The 17,264-nt window shown below is 42.2% G+C and overlaps 1 protein-coding gene across 1 annotated transcript in view; it reads left to right on the top strand.

The window, feature by feature from the left end:
• LOC126236517 (alpha-amylase 2-like) overlaps nt 1–17,264 on the top strand; it is a 102,129-nt gene that overhangs the window by 29,150 nt on the left and 55,715 nt on the right. Inside the window, exon 2 of the mRNA XM_049945882.1 lies at nt 11,371–11,588. Within this exon, the coding sequence (XP_049801839.1) occupies nt 11,418–11,588 (171 nt within the window). The 5' untranslated portion in view covers nt 11,371–11,417. The remainder of the gene's footprint in view (nt 1–11,370; nt 11,589–17,264) is intronic.

Below are 17,264 nucleotides of genomic sequence, written 5' to 3'. Positions count from 1 at the left end.
CTTCCTGAATACTTTTCCTGTGCCTAACCTAATGCAGTATCACATTAAGTCAGTAGAAGAGGCGATTACAACAAGCAGAGTGTGACAATGGGTGAAATACAAAGAGGCAAAATAATACAGCTAGGAAATATTGAGAGAGTTTGTGTGAAGAGAAGGTTCACAGGAAGCTTAATGGGGGCAGATTCCTTAGTAATTATATAAGTAGGGAGATGAACGTTCATGGCTAAACGAACCACAAAAGTAAAGAAAGAAGAAATACAAAGGAACTTCAAGAGCGAAACTGTATTGTCAGGAATCTACGGAATATTACGAAATAAACTTACTGCACATAATTGGGAACGAGTTACGTGAAGTGTTTGAAAAAAAGTAAAAGGAAAGACAACCTCTTTTCTCGAAATGTGTACACCAGAACAGCGACGGTCACTAATACTATTTTTCATATCTCAAGATGTAATATCACCGTAATACTCGATAACGTTTAGAAGGTATGTGCAAAATCTTGTACCTGTGGAAACTTCTGCATGTGGTTTGAAAATTTTAGCTCAGCCACAGAAATTTCCACTGATATTCATTGTTACAAACGACTGGCTGTAGTCGCAACCGACTTCTTAAAACTGATTGTTGATGGGTTCCAAAACATGTAATCAGATCTCTTTTGTCAAATAATAATGTTTTTCTACGGAAAATAATAGCCTCATAACACTGCGATGAACAGCGGCCCCACCATTGTGAGCCTGTATGCAGCTTTCAAACGGTTAAGTAATATTAACGGTGCAGGGGGAAACTCAAACCTCAGTTCTTTGTGACTGTTTAAGACGACAACATGGAGTGAAACTTAAATACTACTTTAACAACAAGCTTTCACACACTTTGAAATTTACGGCAAGATGTAAATCCCTGGGGGGTTTCTGAAAACGAGTAATATAGGTGCCAAATTACAGCCATATTCACACACACTAAAAGCGACAGAGACGATCGAAAAATTTTGTTGGGAGCTATTATGACACCTGCTTTACTTTCACTGTCTCGCAGTGTCTTTTCTTACCCCTACTGACTTTACAGAGAGTCATTATGAGGCACCAAGTTTGACGACAACAACATAGACAAGTTGTTCATAATCAACAGAAATCAAGGTGAAGAGTTCATCAAGATTAAAATTGGATTCGTTATAGAGATACGGCATAAACGTTTTTGACTGTCGTTAGGACTATACCGAAAAATCTTACTCTCACGAATAACGTTTCTTGCAACAAAATACGGGTATGATGTCCCAAATATGTTAAATGCCGGCGGGACAAGCTCCTATAGCACAAAAAATGCAAATATATTCCTGTTTATTTAAAAGATCCTAACTGTTTCCCCATTATTCTCATCACCTTCAGAAATTTTTTGCCAAACGTTTTGGATTGCGAACATATTAGTGCCTTTTTTAACATGCAACTCATTTCAAGCTCCCCCAGGCTCCCTTAACTGAACTCACTTATTCCTTCTATTCTATCGCTGCAAGTCACTCATACCCACCAAGTTGCTCCTTCAAACTCACTCATTCAATCCGACTCATTCTCATTATCTCTCTGCGTCTCTCTCTCTTTGTCTCCTTTGTCACAACCACAGTCCGTTTACTCAAAGTGACACTGTCTCTTTCTTGTTCTGTATTACCGCTTATATAACATTCCTTCCTTATTAATGTTGCTGTTTCAACTCACTATCTCTCACTTCCTCGTCGTCATTGTTTTTGTATTCCAAGTTCCAAAGAAGTATATTAGACTTGTAGAAGTGAGTTTGAAAAACACAAATGGTAGAGTACGCGTGTGGAAATTGGAGTCAGAAGAATTTGTAATGAAGAACGGAATTAAGCAGGGAGATCTCCTGTGTCTGCTACTTTTTAATGATGTCTCAATCATTGGGGAAAATTACTTAGCAACACAGGAGAAACTGCTGCTTGCAATTAACGCGAAAAGTCGGGAAAAACTGCGGTAAGAATTCCAACTGCTTCATGATAGCACACGTCCCGCTATCGCGAATGTCGTAACGCAGAAGGTACGCCAACTCTTGTAGGTGACGCTCTAGCACCCGCCCTACAGTTGAGATCTCACCCCATGCCATTATCACCTATCAAGTCCTTTAAAAAATCGCCTGAATGGTCGAGCTTCCTGTCGGACGAGGATTGCAGCAGGCGATTACGCATCTCTCCTCGCAGCAAGACACGGTGTTCTACGAAACGAGTATCTTCAAACTGGTGGGTAGGTGGGATGATTGCCTCAATGCTTATGGCGATTTCACGTGATTGGCAAATGAATTTTGGACTGCACTGCCTTCGAAGGGAAAATTTGTATTCTCCCCTGATATTCCGTCTCTTGCTTAAGGTGTCTTTGCATTTACTTCCTTCTACCTTTCTTTGTTTGCCGATGTTCAGTGATTTCTCTTCTTAGAGATGTCCACTTCTCTTCAACTAAATTGCTACTGTGGTATTCCCTATCGCAGTAACCAAATCTTTAGCGAACTTCAAACGTGTTTCATCATTTCACAGTACTTACGTATCCCACTTTCTTCCACACTGGTTCTTCTAAACTTGACTCTGTTCTTCAACAGCTCCAAATTGTGATCTGAGTCTGTATCTACTTTTGGAATCTTTTTCTGACCATAATGTAATCCAACTGAAATCCTCTCGTATCTCTAGGCTCTTTCCAAGAATATCTTCTCCTCTTTTGATTATTGCACAGTGTAAAAATGGCTCTGAGCACTATGGGACTTAACTTCTGAGGTAATCAGTCCCCTAGAAATTAGAACTACGACATCACACACATACATGCCCGAGGCAGGATTCGAACCTGCGACCGTAGCTGAAGCGCGGTTCCAGACTGTAGCTACTAGAACCGCTCTGCCACTCCGGCCGTCTATTGCACACTGTACTTCCTATTAGTAACTGAAATCTGTAGCAGAACTGAATTAGTATTTATCGTCTGTCATTTCTACTACAAAGCCCATATTCTCGCGAAAATCTTTCTTCTGTTCTTCCCCTATAACCGCATTCCAAACGTCCATTATTAACAGCTGTTCATCGACCAATACATACTAAATTACCTGTTTAATATCCTCTTACACTTTATCACATCTTCTTCTTGAGAATTTGTCATGTACCGTGTGATCAAAAAGTCAGTAAAATTTGAAAACAGAATAAACCACGGAATAATGTAGATAGAGAGGTACAAATTGACACTTATGCTTGGAATGACATGGGGTTTGATTAGAACCAAAAAATTACAAAAGTTCAAAAAATGTCCGACATATGGCGCTTCATCTGATCAGAATAGCAATAATTAGTATAACAAAGTAAAACAAAGCAAAGATGATGTTCTTTACAGGAAATGCTCAATATGTCCACCATCATTCCTCAACAATAGCTGTAGTCGAGGACTAATGTTGTGAACAGAACTGTAAAGCATGTACGGACTTATGGTGAGGCATTGGCGTCTGAAGTTGTCTTTCAGCATCCCTAGAGATATCGGTCGATCACGATACACTTGCGACTTCAGGTAACACAGAAGCCAATTATCGCACGGACTGAGGTCTGTGGACCTGGGAGGCCAAGCATGACGAAAGTGGCGGCTGAGCGCACGATCATCATCAAACGACGCGCGCAAGAGATCTTTCACGCGTCTAGCAATATGGGGTGGTTCTAATAAAACCCCATGTCATTCCAAGCATGTGTGTCAATTTTTACCTCTCTATATACATTATTCCGTGGTTGATTAAGTTTTCAAATTTATACTGACTTTTTGATCACCCGGTATATCATAACTGTTAACCGAACAGTTCACAGTGACTCACCCTCTGCCCTAACTTCCCATTCACACCGAGTCCTACTCCTGTGATACCATTTTCTGCCGCTGTTGGTACGATCCTACATTGATCTAACCAGAAATGGTTACCTTCTTACCATTTCACTTCACTGATCACCGCTATATCTAGCTTACCTATACCTTTTAATCTTCTGAAATTAGGCAATAAAAGAGGCAGAATTTTTGTGCACAGATTAAGATCTCGTGCGCACACTCCAGCCGCCGCATGAATGGTCACAAGATATTATCTTGAGGAGACAGATAAAAACTTGGTAAACATGTATAGATAACGGTTGCTTCTGAGCAACTCCGTGGGAACAGGCTTACATCGTCATGAAGAAACTAAATCTGATAGAGCATTTCCGCGAAAACAAGTTATGTAATACTTTATACATTGTCAAATCAGTTTCACCCGAAAAAAATACTTAATAGAAGGAAATTTAAAATTTTAACTACACAATTTGTGGACTTTTTTAAAATAATGTATTCATTGATCGCAAAATCTGTTTGAGACATGTAAATTTGTAACTGAAACCAAAAGGTCTCAAATATTAAAAGAAAAGCAGCTAATAATAAAAACTGCAGATATAATTGAAGATAAAACTTCCACCAGCCATACATTTTGATGCGTGGTTTTTTTTCGCCGCAGGCAGTTTCGGGTGTGAGCTCGTTGACAGACGGCAGCGAGTATTCCTTCTTATAATTTCACATTATGTTGATCCTATAAATATAACAAAATATTAATGAATTTCTTGTTAAAAAAAAGCTTCTACGTTATATACAAGGTCTTTACAATTTTACTGACTTCAGAAAATGTTTTCTTTTATGCATTACAGCATAGGGTTATCTTTGCATGAGCAAAACTGCGCTTTCTGTCGTCAGTACACGTTTAGGGGGCGTTGCCTACACAAAGTCGCTACGACTCTTGTAGTTTCTTCACCCGTAATATGCATGATTAATAATGATGTTTCCTGATTACGACAACGCATCAAGTCAATTCGATTCTACCACTCTAGAGACCATCTACGCCGAGCGTCGACAGTACAATATGGTAGGCTGGGGCTTAAGGGGGTAGGGAATCCTGGTCTTCAGTGGCCATAGCCCTCAGTATACATTCAGGGAACAGTACACAGAGCATGCAGCTATTTCTTGAAAGTGAGGGGCTGTATTCCCTGCAGCAGGCCAATTCCCATACTTTACTTCTCGTGCAACTAGCCGAACTGTTCCTTGAGTGTTTCAGTGTTTCGCGATGGTTGCATCGGATACTGTTGTGAAACCTGCACAATATTTCAGTGAGACAGCTGCTCGTCGTCTTCAGGTGCTTTCTGACGTGTAGCTGCAGTGGCTCGCCAATATATGCACTGGCTCGCTATAATAGCGCAGTCACTAAGGGCTGGGGCGTCACCGTAAACGAACAGGAGAGGACATCGACGTCCAATGTCCCCTACCGGAGAAACTGGAAACAGTCTTCGAATACGCGACGCGGGAAACCGCGGCGGCAAAACACGGCCAGGCGCTTGCGCGGATTGTTTGTTGGCACCCAGTTTAAAAGTCCTGAGTTCGATTCCGTGTCTGTATTGTCTCGCTGGAATCGTACGTGTGGAGCGAACGATGCCTAAGTACCACTAATACTGCTTCCCATGCCGTCGCCGCGCGGGATTAGCCGAGCGGTCTAGGCGCTGCAGTCAAGGACTGTGCGGCTGATCCCGGCGGAGGTTCGAGTCCTCCCTCGGGCATGGGTGTGTGTGTTTGTCCTTAGGATAATTTAGGTTACGTAGTGTGTAAGCTTAGGGACTGATGACCTCAGCAGTTAAGTCCCATAAGATTTCACACACAGTTGAACAGTCCCATGGTTCAAATGGCTCTGAGCACTATGCGACTTAACTTCTGAGGTCATCAGTCGCCTAGAACTTAGAAGTAATTAAACCTAACTGTCCTAATGACATCACACATATTCATGCCCGAAGCAGGATTCGAACCTGCGACCGTAGCGGTCGCTCGGTTCTAGATTGTAGCGCCTAGAACCGCACGGCCACTCCGGCCAGCACAGTCCCATGCCGTCCTAAGTTATGAACGTTACTTACACGTATTTCGACTGCTTCTTTAATGAAGGGATCTCTGTACGCGGAGGCGGACGAAACGATCTTTGCCTCTCAGTAGTTCATGATATGTTCCATGTCGAGAAAGTGTTCAGCAACGCCAGACTATTATGGCTGACCTCACCTGGTGTGACGTCTATGTTCAGCGGATTTATCAGAGCGACACGTCTGGCCATTGTATGATTACCGACACTGGCTCGGGCTTTTGTATGTACTTGGTCTCCACAATTCTGTGTTGTCTTCAAGCATCGTTTGCCTTTGCGCAGTTCGGCACGTGCCACATTTTATTTTATATTTCTTCCACTGTCTACTTATCGTAAAGGACACCCCACCAACGTAGGTTACAAAAAATCATCATCCTAAAGTTGTCCGTTGCTTGTGGCTGTTCTTCAGTTTTAGGGCGAGAAGGTCGAAATGCATTTCGAAGCTGCTTATCAGAGTACCCGTTTTGTACAAACACAGCGTGAAAATTGTTAAGATCTGCTGATAATCTTCCTGGATGTAAAACTAGATCTACGAGCGAGAGTCTGTAGTACACGACTGCCATGAGATTGGCGATGGCAGTTCATAGATATAGGTTGGAAGGAAATAAGGTTGCTGCCCTATGTGGCCATACTACAAAGGTGTCGTCCACATACTTACATTGTTTTGGACTGAATTGCCGGATTCAAAATATCTAAGGAGACGCTAAAGTCTCTACATTGGACCCAAAACTGTAAGAGATGTACTTTAGTATATTATGAATTGTTATTGCCATTTTCACGTGTCTGCACCGGATAGGATTGTTACTGCGGATTTGACGACGTTAGCGGTGGAGGATGCCCGCATGCTGTTCGTGCCTTCCCCTCTACGACGGAATTTGTGCCCCTCTTGTGCGTCTAGTGTTTTCCCATTCTTAAGCGTGAGGACGTTTTCGAAATGTTTGAGAATCGTATAACTGCGTTGTGTTGTGAGAATTAGCCCGGTATTCCTGTAGTTAGATGTCAGAGTCCACCTGAAGAATCGCATCAATGGTGGCCAGCACATCGGCCCTTGTCGTTCGTCTGCCGGGCGGTTTCGGTCCGGAACCGGCTCACGTCCCTAAAACCCTGAAGTGGATATTATCTTTATTTACAGGAGAAAACTAATTACGTTCCATAGCTTTGATGTATCCATAGCTTTGGCGATGTCTTCATTAAGTCTGGAAGAATGGTTACAGCACACAAGCCCCCAAAGCATATGCACAAAAAATTGGCTTGAGAATGTAGCAAAATCACTAGTGTGTTCACTTTTGGCTTCATACATGACAAACATAAACAAGTCGTTTCGCTTAGCGTTATATATCGGACTGAGAGAATAGACCGTGCTCGTAAGTTATTAGTCTCGTATTAGGGGAAGTGGGGTTAGTACCACTGTCTGACCCTCGGCAAGGCGCTGGTTTGATGCAGGAGAAGTCGGTGATCCTTTTTTTTTTTATTAGTTTATGAACAAAATATTGTAGATGGCGTTTTTTGTAACTGTTATGAGAGGTTTCAGGCAAATTAGGCCTACCTCAGATATAACACTTGAATCAAGAGAAACAAATTCTACGCTTATTCCGATTTTTCTAATCTATTTATGAAAATACACTGTTGTGCGAAACTTAAGGAAGATAGTAAATTTCACATGATGTGTCACTGCGAAGTAACATAGTTCGATGAAACTCTTACCAGACTTAGAAAGAACTGTTACAGTACAGTATGGTACAGTGTACTATACTCGTTAAATGGAACAGAAATGACACTTTTGTTCAGACTGTAATTACAGTGAAGTTACCACGATTAATGATGGTACCTTGGACGTTAAAAAAGGCGGTACATGGTTCCTAATAGGGTGCGTGTTTACCAAGGTAGGCAATGCATTTCCTGCAACGTTCATCCAGTCTAGCCACAACATAGGTAACGAGTTCTTGTGATAGGGCGTTCCATTCCTCTACCAGCGCGAATGGCAACGGCTGGATGTTCGTTGGTGCATTTGTACGTGCTGCAGTGTCCCCCTAAGCATCCTATAAGTCCTCGACTGGATTTAAGTCGGGAGAACGGGCCGATCAGCCCATTCGCCGAACTTTTTGTATGTCCATCCTTCTGACTGGATGTCTTAGGGACCGTGGTCGTTCACTACACCCGTCCTTCTTGTTTATTTGGTGGCTACCAGTTTCAAAGATTCAGTGCGACATCTACAGGCGACAGTTGATGCTGGTTTGCGCAGACCATATGTAACTCAAATGATCAACTGCCGGTTGCAGATAGTTCGCGTAAACAAGTTATGTCGGCCACTGATGCAGCGTTTATGTAGATCATGATAACCCCTTCAGCATCAACTGCAACCTGAAGATGGCGCACTCAAGCGCTGAAACTGGAGCTACACAATAAATAAGGACGGCTGTAGTCGGTTCATTTTCTTACATTCGCCGAATATCCTCTCTTCCAATACCTCCTCGACCTGCACAGTTCGATGCCGTTGCGCATACGCTCCAATGGAAATACGCACACAGGGAGGGAGCACAGAGTCATAACGACGACCGGTGGGTGTGCTGTGTTTCACGATATGGAGATCAGTACGCCTGTGCAACATTATACCTTCACATACCATAACATCTTGACCGTGAACATGATCACGTTCCATAATGCTGGATTATTTTTTTTATTTTTTTTATTTTTTTATTTTTATTTTATTTTATTTTATTTTTTATTTTTATTTATTTATTTTTTTTGCGCGACCGCATGGACGAGCGCAGGTGAAGGAGCTCTTGGAACGACAGGATATTGGTCGAACGGACCACAACAACTCCTTAACTTCTTCGTGGCCAACATCGGAGCACGTTAGAAGCCATGCACTGTCGTCCGTTGCGACCACACCGCCTATTATGAATCATGTTCCGCCTTTTGTAATGCCCTAAAGGCCTTCATAAATAGCGGCAACTTCACTGTAGTAATTGTCCGTCAATAAAAGTCTCATTTCCCTTCATCTCATTACGTATTTCTTTCAGTTACCTTCTTTACTATATTGTAGTAGTTTTGTCTATGTATGTTCCAAGATACTTAGAGCTATGTTACTCGACAGTGACACGTCATACGAAAATTACTTTCGACCTTAAGTTTTGCGTGCCAATGTATATGAAAAAGACAAAAATATAAATGTGCAAGGTTACCTATAAACAGGACAAGGTCAGAAAACTCAAAAAGCTACGAGCTTATATATACGAGTGTATAACACACTTGGTGTTATTATCACGTTAGAATAGTAGCACAAAATCATATGTACTGACCTGTGCTATTGTCTTACAAGTACATTTATTACAAAGGCTAAAACACGAATAAAATGTTGTGAAGTACAGTCTTTCTTAAACTGATACTACTGTTTCATAGCAAGGGAATTTGATTATCAAGAGAGTCGAAAATGTTAAAGGAGTTGCTTCGTTAGGTTATGATAAAGTGATTCTGACTTCATGGAATGAAAGACAAAACATTAAGCTACGTAAAATGTAAGTGCTCGTGTCATAGTTGTCACTATAACGTGTGTTTAAATGTAGGCTGATGTCTTAATAAGTGTCTCGTTTCTAGTGTACTAGATGTATACTCCCGAAGGGGCTAGCTTGCTGCTGACTCTGGCTGCCTCCATGGGACCCCTGTGTTCCACGTGCTTCCCCGCGCCGCAAACAGAACGACGCTCAAATTAGTGTGCTGCAGATGAAGTATAAGTCTCGCTGATTTAGCAGCGCCTTCATCGATTGATCTGATGTGGGTTTCCTTGGTTTCCCTGCAAATCATTCAGGAGAACATCAACATCTTTTTAGAGAAAACGACGCATCCAACTACATGGCCCGTCGTCCCCCACTCCAAAGCTTAAGTCGGGAAAAAATCTTGAAAATTTCTTTTAACTTTGGGGTTTACTCTTTTTCGAAAAGAGTAGCAAGAATTTTCTTTTGGAAAGCAATTCATCATATTCTAAACTAAAAACCAAGGTGTGTAAGACAGGTTGTTTCACATTGTTTGGACGATTTCCAATTTGAATAACACACAAACTAATCGTGAAACGAGATTGAACATTTTAGACAGGATACATCATTTATTCAGATTTACGTATTATATTGAATTAATGATGACCATTTGAGGCTACACAACACTCGAGCCGTTTCACCCAGTTATTGAACACATCTTTCAAAACTACTCGTGTAATTCTGGCAATTTAACCGTGAATTCCATCAAGCTTCTCGGTCTGGTCGTTTCGGCACATTTTCGTAAGGAACGACGAGAGTTTGCGTAAAAACTGCTAAGCACACGTTCGAGATTCACGGTTTTCCGAGGGCCGGTTGACTTTCGATTCGATGCACTGGCAGTTTCACGGAAGTTTCTTACCAATTTCAATGTTGTTTCACTAGCAGGAACTGGATAAAGCGGCTACATCTTGGAATTCTTACGAAAGGCACGCTGAACGCGCACGACAGATTCGCCGTAGTGAAAATAGCACTCGACTGCGAACGCGCAATGTTGCTTCGACCAGTACGAGGCGATTACTGACCTGTATTTGGAGTGAAACTTGATTCCCTGCACTACTAATAGACGGTGCCACCGTCGCTCTATCGTGTTTGTAGCTTGTGTTTCTCAAATTTTAAATCATCAAAACATTCTGAAATACCCTGTATTTTTTCGGACGTTTCAACATTTCAAATTATCACTAACTGGCAATGCATTAAGTAGTTCAGTGACCACTCTCGTGTCGAGCGTCTCCAGCGACCTAGACGTCGACGGAACGCTAAACCCTGAACTTCCTTCCTTCCCTCTGGTATCGAGACATGTTATTTCCTTAGACACTCTGACACAAGTAATTAACTGAAAAATTTGTTTGTTTGTTCGTGATGGTTCAAAAATGGCTCTGAGCACTATGGGACTTAACATCTGAGGTCATCAGTCCCCTAGAACTTAGAACTACTTAAACATAACTAACCTAAGGACATCACACACATTCATGCCCGAGGCAGGATTCGAACCTGCGACCGTAGCGGTCGCGCGGTTCAAGACTGAAGCGCCTTTAACCGCTTGGCCACACCGGCCGGCTGTTCGTGATGTCTCGGTGCTCTATACACATTAGGATATCAGGTATTAAAAATCTACATTGCTTAAGAAATTTCTAATCATCGCTAAAATCTTGGATAATTACCTTTCGATTGATTTCCTGTAAACAGAATATCACGAAACCACACTAATCTGTTCTCTGACCTTAAGTATCAGCTCATATCTCAAAGAATTCGCAGTTATCAATGGGCAGTGATGTTACAACACTAAAATTGACATTTTGTAACCACACTGATCTGTACTCTGACCTTAAATAACAGGTCATATCTCAATCAATTCGCAGTTATCAATGTGCAGTGATGTTGCAACACTAAAATTGACTTTTTGTATAAATAGAGACCAAGGGAGTCCCCAAGTTAATCTGGCCGGCAAAGAAAGCGGCGATGCGGGCCTTGTGGACCTTCCTGGCAGTCTTGGGTGCGGCCAGTGCGCAATGGGACCCCAACGTGGCGAACGGCCGCAGTGCCATGGTCCACCTGTTCGAGTGGAAGTGGAATGACATCGCCGCCGAGTGCGAGCGCTTCCTCGCGCCCAAAGGCTACGCCGGTGTGCAGGTAACGAAAACCTTACTTTTCATTATGAAGAATACCTAATTAATTACACTCCACGCCAGGTACCTCCTCCTAAAATGGAATAACCAGGACCAGATGTTCTAATAACTCCAGCTACTATTTCTTTCACCCTCCTCTTCCTTTGCTTTCGGTCTGACGTTTGCAACTGCCAGTATTATAGCTACTGCCGTATCATTAAAAAAATTATAGTATTTTAAGCTAAGCCGGCATCTGTATCGCAGTCTTTATAAAAATCCATTCCGAGGTTCAGTATATAATTCTTCACAAGTTCAAATATGGTTCAAATGGCTCTGAGTACTATGGGACTTAACATCTGAGGTCATCAGTCCCCTAGAAGTTAGAACTACTTAAAACTAACTAACCCAAGGACATCACAAACATCCATGCCCGAGGGAGGATTCGAACCTGTGACGGTAGCAGTCGCACGGTTCCAGACTGAATCGCCTAGAACAGCTGCTTCACAAGTCCTGGTGCCACTGTTACTGCCTGCTGGTTTGTCATCGCGACCATTTCTACGTATCTTTGAAAATAATCTATGATTGAGAGTACATATTTATCCATTGCAGGTGTTTTATTGGATGGACCTATAATATCAGTACCCAGAAATTCGAATGGTGCTAATGCTTTAGGTAACCTCTGCAGTGATACTCTGGTTCGACACAAATCCGCTCTCTGTGCGCACTGTAAGCAATTCCGCACACAAAAGTTTACGTCCATCTGTTTATTCCTCCACCAATATCTGCCTGCTACTCTTCTGTTGGTAGATCTGCAACCTCCATGGCTCGCTAATATGTGATCATAAACTTCTTGTATCACTCTTCCTTAGCATCTCTGGTAACACTAATGACAGTCGCAACCTGTCTTCTCCGCACAGTATACCAACCTGGTTAAAACAGTTCTTACATTCATCATCCGCTCTCAGTGCAATCTGTCATTTCTTGCGCTCATTGCCCACAGTATGTAATACTGCTAGTTTTCTACTTAAGCATCCGCATTTTCTTGCCTCTTCCCAGCTTTATGTGTCACTTCGAAATCAAACACACTTAGTCTTAACGCACATTGCGTCTACCTATCAGAAAGATCTTTTAACCCCAACAACCATTTTAATGCTCCATAATCTGTTGTGACTCTAAACTTTCTGATTTACATATAACATTTGAAATATGTGTTTCCATAAAAAAGGCTTAAAATCTCTTTCTCAACTGTGAAATAATTTCTTTCTGCAGAGGTTAGTTCTCTCGATGTGTAAGCTAACGCATGTTCTACTCCTTCTACCTCTTATGACAACATACAGCGAAGTGCACGATTTGATGCATGACACGATAAAACAAATTCTCTATTAAAATCCGAAAATACCAATATCAGACTGTACGTTAAAGCTTTTGTAGCTCTTTAAAAGCATGCTGGCACTCTTCTGACCACATGAATTTAGTACCCTCCTTTAACAACCGTGTCAATCGTCTGGCAATATCCGCAAACACTTTTAAGAACCGGCGGAAATAGTTCGTGGCGCCTATGAGCAATTGCAACTCCTTTACAGATTCTGGTACAGAAGATTCACGTACAGCTCTAATTAATCTTTGGTTTGTCTTTACCCCTTCTTTACTTATGACCTACGTATGTTACGTCTTGCGTCACAAAATTTCACTTTCCTGTACTCAATGTTAACTTCGCTGCTTTTATCCATAGGAATACCCTTAATCGCTGCGTATACTGTTCCATGTCACTCCCGCAGACGACTGTCATTGAGAGGCACTAAGAATTGCCGTGGTTGTAAACCTCTGCTTAATCCACGCAACAATCTCTGAAAAGTTGCAGGAGCTTTTCTTAATCCAAATGGCGTTCTTCTTAATTGTTAATGTCTTCTGGGTGCCGAAAACACTGTTTTGTATCGATCCCGCATTGCAGCCTCTATCTCACGATAACCGTTCTTCAAGTCAATTGTTGAAAAATATTTGCATTGCCCTAAATGGTCCAAGGTTTCTGTGATCTTTGGAAAAGGGTAGGCGTTTCTGTATTTAGATATATGTAATTACAACAAAACCTGTATTTTCGTGTTCCATCCATGGATTTTTTTTGGCACAACGACTATTCCAACCCGACAGTTATTCCACCTTTCAGCTGTTGATCGATAAATTACTCCAAACTTGGCTGTAAGAACCTAGGTATTCTGTATGATTTTCGGTAGACTGGTGATTCATTTCCCATTCGTATGCAATGCTATGTAGTACGCATAGCTGGTAATGTCCGTTTTTGAAAAAAATATATCTTTAAATTCCAAAAGTAATTTTTCCAACCGTTCCCTATTACGTCCCTCTGGGTGCTTCACTTTTCTCCATAACGCAATTTCAGTGGCGTCCGGTGACTGTACATCGCTGACACGATTCATGTCCCATTGCTTTTCTTCCAAATTCAAATGGCTCTAAGCACTATGGGACTTAACATCTGAGGTCATCAGTCCCCAAGACATAGAACTACTTAAACCTAACTAACCTAAGGACATCACACACATCCATGCTCTAGGCAGGATTCGAACGTGCGACGGCAGCAGCAGCGCGGTTTCTAACAGAAGAGCCTAGAACCTCTAGGCCACAACGGCCGGCGCTTTTCTTGCAGCGTATACATTTTTTTGCGATTAACAACCTCTTTGTTAACCTTACATCCTCTGCACTAAAATTGTCTATAAAAACAGCTACCTTCTTTTCAGCCTGTATTTCTTATATGCATACAGTATCTTTCGTAACTAAGCAACCCACCTAATATAACACTTCATTTCCTTCTAACGCTTCCACGCTACTGGCAAGCTAGACTCAACACTGACACAAAGTGATTTCTCAGTATACTGAAGCACACAACTGTGTGAATCAAGTCTTAGTGTGATTGTTCGTGGTTTAATCAGACCACCTTTTGTATTGCCTAATCATAGTCCCCTGAAGATTACATGTATAACATTTTACTGGAATTGATTCCGTACATCGTGCTGAGTGGCCCTCAAGGTTACACTGTGAACATCTAACAGGCACTCACCAATTGTGACTTCCATTACCTCTGAAACTATACAAATCAAGTGGTTCTCTACTCGCAATAAAATCTATTTTAGAAAAAGCTCAACTGACAAACCTTTTCTCCATACGAAAATTTTTTGTACTCACTGTACCAAAGACTGTAGCGCTGTAGGTTCAGACACTGCTCCAAGAACGCGACGTCAATGACCTGGCGCCGGAGTTAGATGGCCCATGGATTGTCACCCATGAGAGTGAAATGAGACATCAGGATCACAGTAAATTTTGTTAATTAACTTCTTTATTCTGGCCCTCAGCTGTAGTACATCAGGAACAGCCTGGTGGAGATGTCCAGTTGCCCCTCATGCGAAATAATAGACGTCCATCATTGCTGACACCAGAAACAGCAGAACCGAGCGTGGTGTCACTCGAATCTGCTGTTAGTTATGTCCCCAGCTGCAACCGTGATGACACCGTGGCAACACAGATGGCGGTACCCTGGAGGCAGCCGTGACCTCCCTCCAGCAAGGCAGTAGCTCTCTGCTTCTGTGGCGACCGCTCTCGTGACTTACGGCAGGCTGCCCCACTCCGTGGTCGAACAGCATATCCCTTAATGCATTCCAGGATGTCGCTCCAGGTGTTACAGGCTTATGGTGTATGCTGTGATACTGAGACGAGAATATATTAGTACATGAATAGTTAAGTACTTATATGTTCCAGCCTATGTTCGTTTAGGGCTTTAGGCATGTACACCGAACACGTCCACGGCGGCAAGTAAGGATAGGCGTCTGTCCTTCCACTAGCATATTGCAGCATTGGCTGTTTCTATGTAGCAACCACCTGGCTCTGCTTGGCAACGCCTGTGAGATGTGTTTTGCTTCACAATGCATAACAATCTTGCCTGCCTGTGGCTGGCTATGTTGCAACTCACTTCCACTGTGGCGTACTTTTGGACCCAATACAGTCGATATGCTACATACTTCGTTAACCTCATTTTATAACGCACAACATTTATGTTTAAACTGTACTTTGCTTTTGAGGTGACGAAAGAACTACTTATGCGCTATGTATCAGTGGCAGATCTGGTCCAAGTGGCTGCAAGTGCCATTGATGCAGACATATTGCGTACTCAAATATATCAGCGTTGCCGGCCGGAGTGGCCGAGCGGTTCTAGGCGCTACAGTCTGGAACCGCGCGACCGCTACGGTCGCAGGTTCGAATCCTGCCTCGGGCATGGGTGTGTGTGATGTCCTTAGGTTAGTTAGGTTTAAGTAGTTCTAAGTTCTAGGGGACTGATGACCTCAGAGGTTAAGTCCCACAGTGTTCAGAGCCATTTTCGTATAATTTCTGTGTGAGTGTGTCGTGGGGTCCTACCTATAAATAGATACATGTAACTGAGTTTGCATCAATTTTTTACAGTAATAAGGATGATAAAATGGACAAATTTCCTTTACTAGGACATGGTATGAAGTTTGTCTTTGCGTTTAATAGCACTGAAATAGTTTGTAAACATTGGTAGACATTCGCATGTTTCTAAATATTTCGTCAGTTTCAGCTTCGGTCTCCAGCGTTTTCGTTCTCACGGAGTGTCTTCTAAATTCCTAACCTATACCTTTCTTTTTTATTTTTATTGTTATGATACTATTATTCTTCTTCGTTAGTTGTGAAATTATCACTGGTATTTTTGTGTTACCAGGTGTAGAAGTATGAAACCTGTAGATGGCGCTAGCTATCAGTGTAGGGCCCGGAGACCGCGTCTGCAGCGCCATCTGCTTCCTGTAACGGCTGACGACGAATGTCAACCCACAGTAACCCATGTTACATACATCGGTATCTGTTTGAAACCCGTAAACATGACGAGTTTTATGCCTACGAACTAGAATTTGCAAGCGGCATTGGTTTTCTGTTATCATTTAAAGAAAACTCTTGCAGAATAACATCAAATACTTGTCGAAGCTTTCGGCGAATATTCTCTTGGGAATACGCAGTGTTCCTAATGTTTCAAAATATTCAAAAGCGGTGATTTTGACATGAGAAACGACAAGCGCGGGAAACCACCGAAAGAGTTTGAAGACAACGAATAGCAAGCCTTATTGGATGAAGATGATGTTCAAACTCAATAGGAACTCGCGGAACAATTGAATGTGACCTCATAAAGCCGTTTATCCTCCGTTGAAAGAGGTGCAGCAAGTGGGATACTGGGTTCCGCATGAACTAAATGAAAGACGGCAAGCAAATCGAAAGACCACTTGTGAAATGCTGCTCGCCAGATACGAAAGAAAGACGTTTCTCCATTGAATAGTGACATTTTATGAAAAATGGATATATTTTGTGAATCCTAAGCGTCGTAAATCATGGGTGAATGCAGGCAAACCATCGACATCCATTGCAATATTAATTCGCTTTGGAAAGAAGACAATGCTATTGGTGTCATACATTATGAGCTGCTGAAACCTGGTGAAAACGTTAACACTGGTAGCTACCAACAGGAAGTGATCGGTTTAAATCGAGCATTACGTGAAAAACGACTGGAATATGGAAAAAGGCGACAGAAAGTCATATTGCTCCATGATAACGCCCCATCAGCCGCAGCAGAACGGGTCAGGGAAACGATCGAGGCTTTCATTTGGGAAATACCAGTGCATGCGGCTTATTC

Source organism: Schistocerca nitens, chromosome 2 (assembly GCF_023898315.1).
Source record: "Schistocerca nitens isolate TAMUIC-IGC-003100 chromosome 2, iqSchNite1.1, whole genome shotgun sequence".
In the NCBI taxonomy this organism is placed as follows: Eukaryota; Metazoa; Arthropoda; class Insecta; order Orthoptera; family Acrididae; genus Schistocerca; species Schistocerca nitens.
Note: the sequence above shows the minus strand (reverse complement) of the source record. Positions and strands in the feature narration are given on the sequence as shown.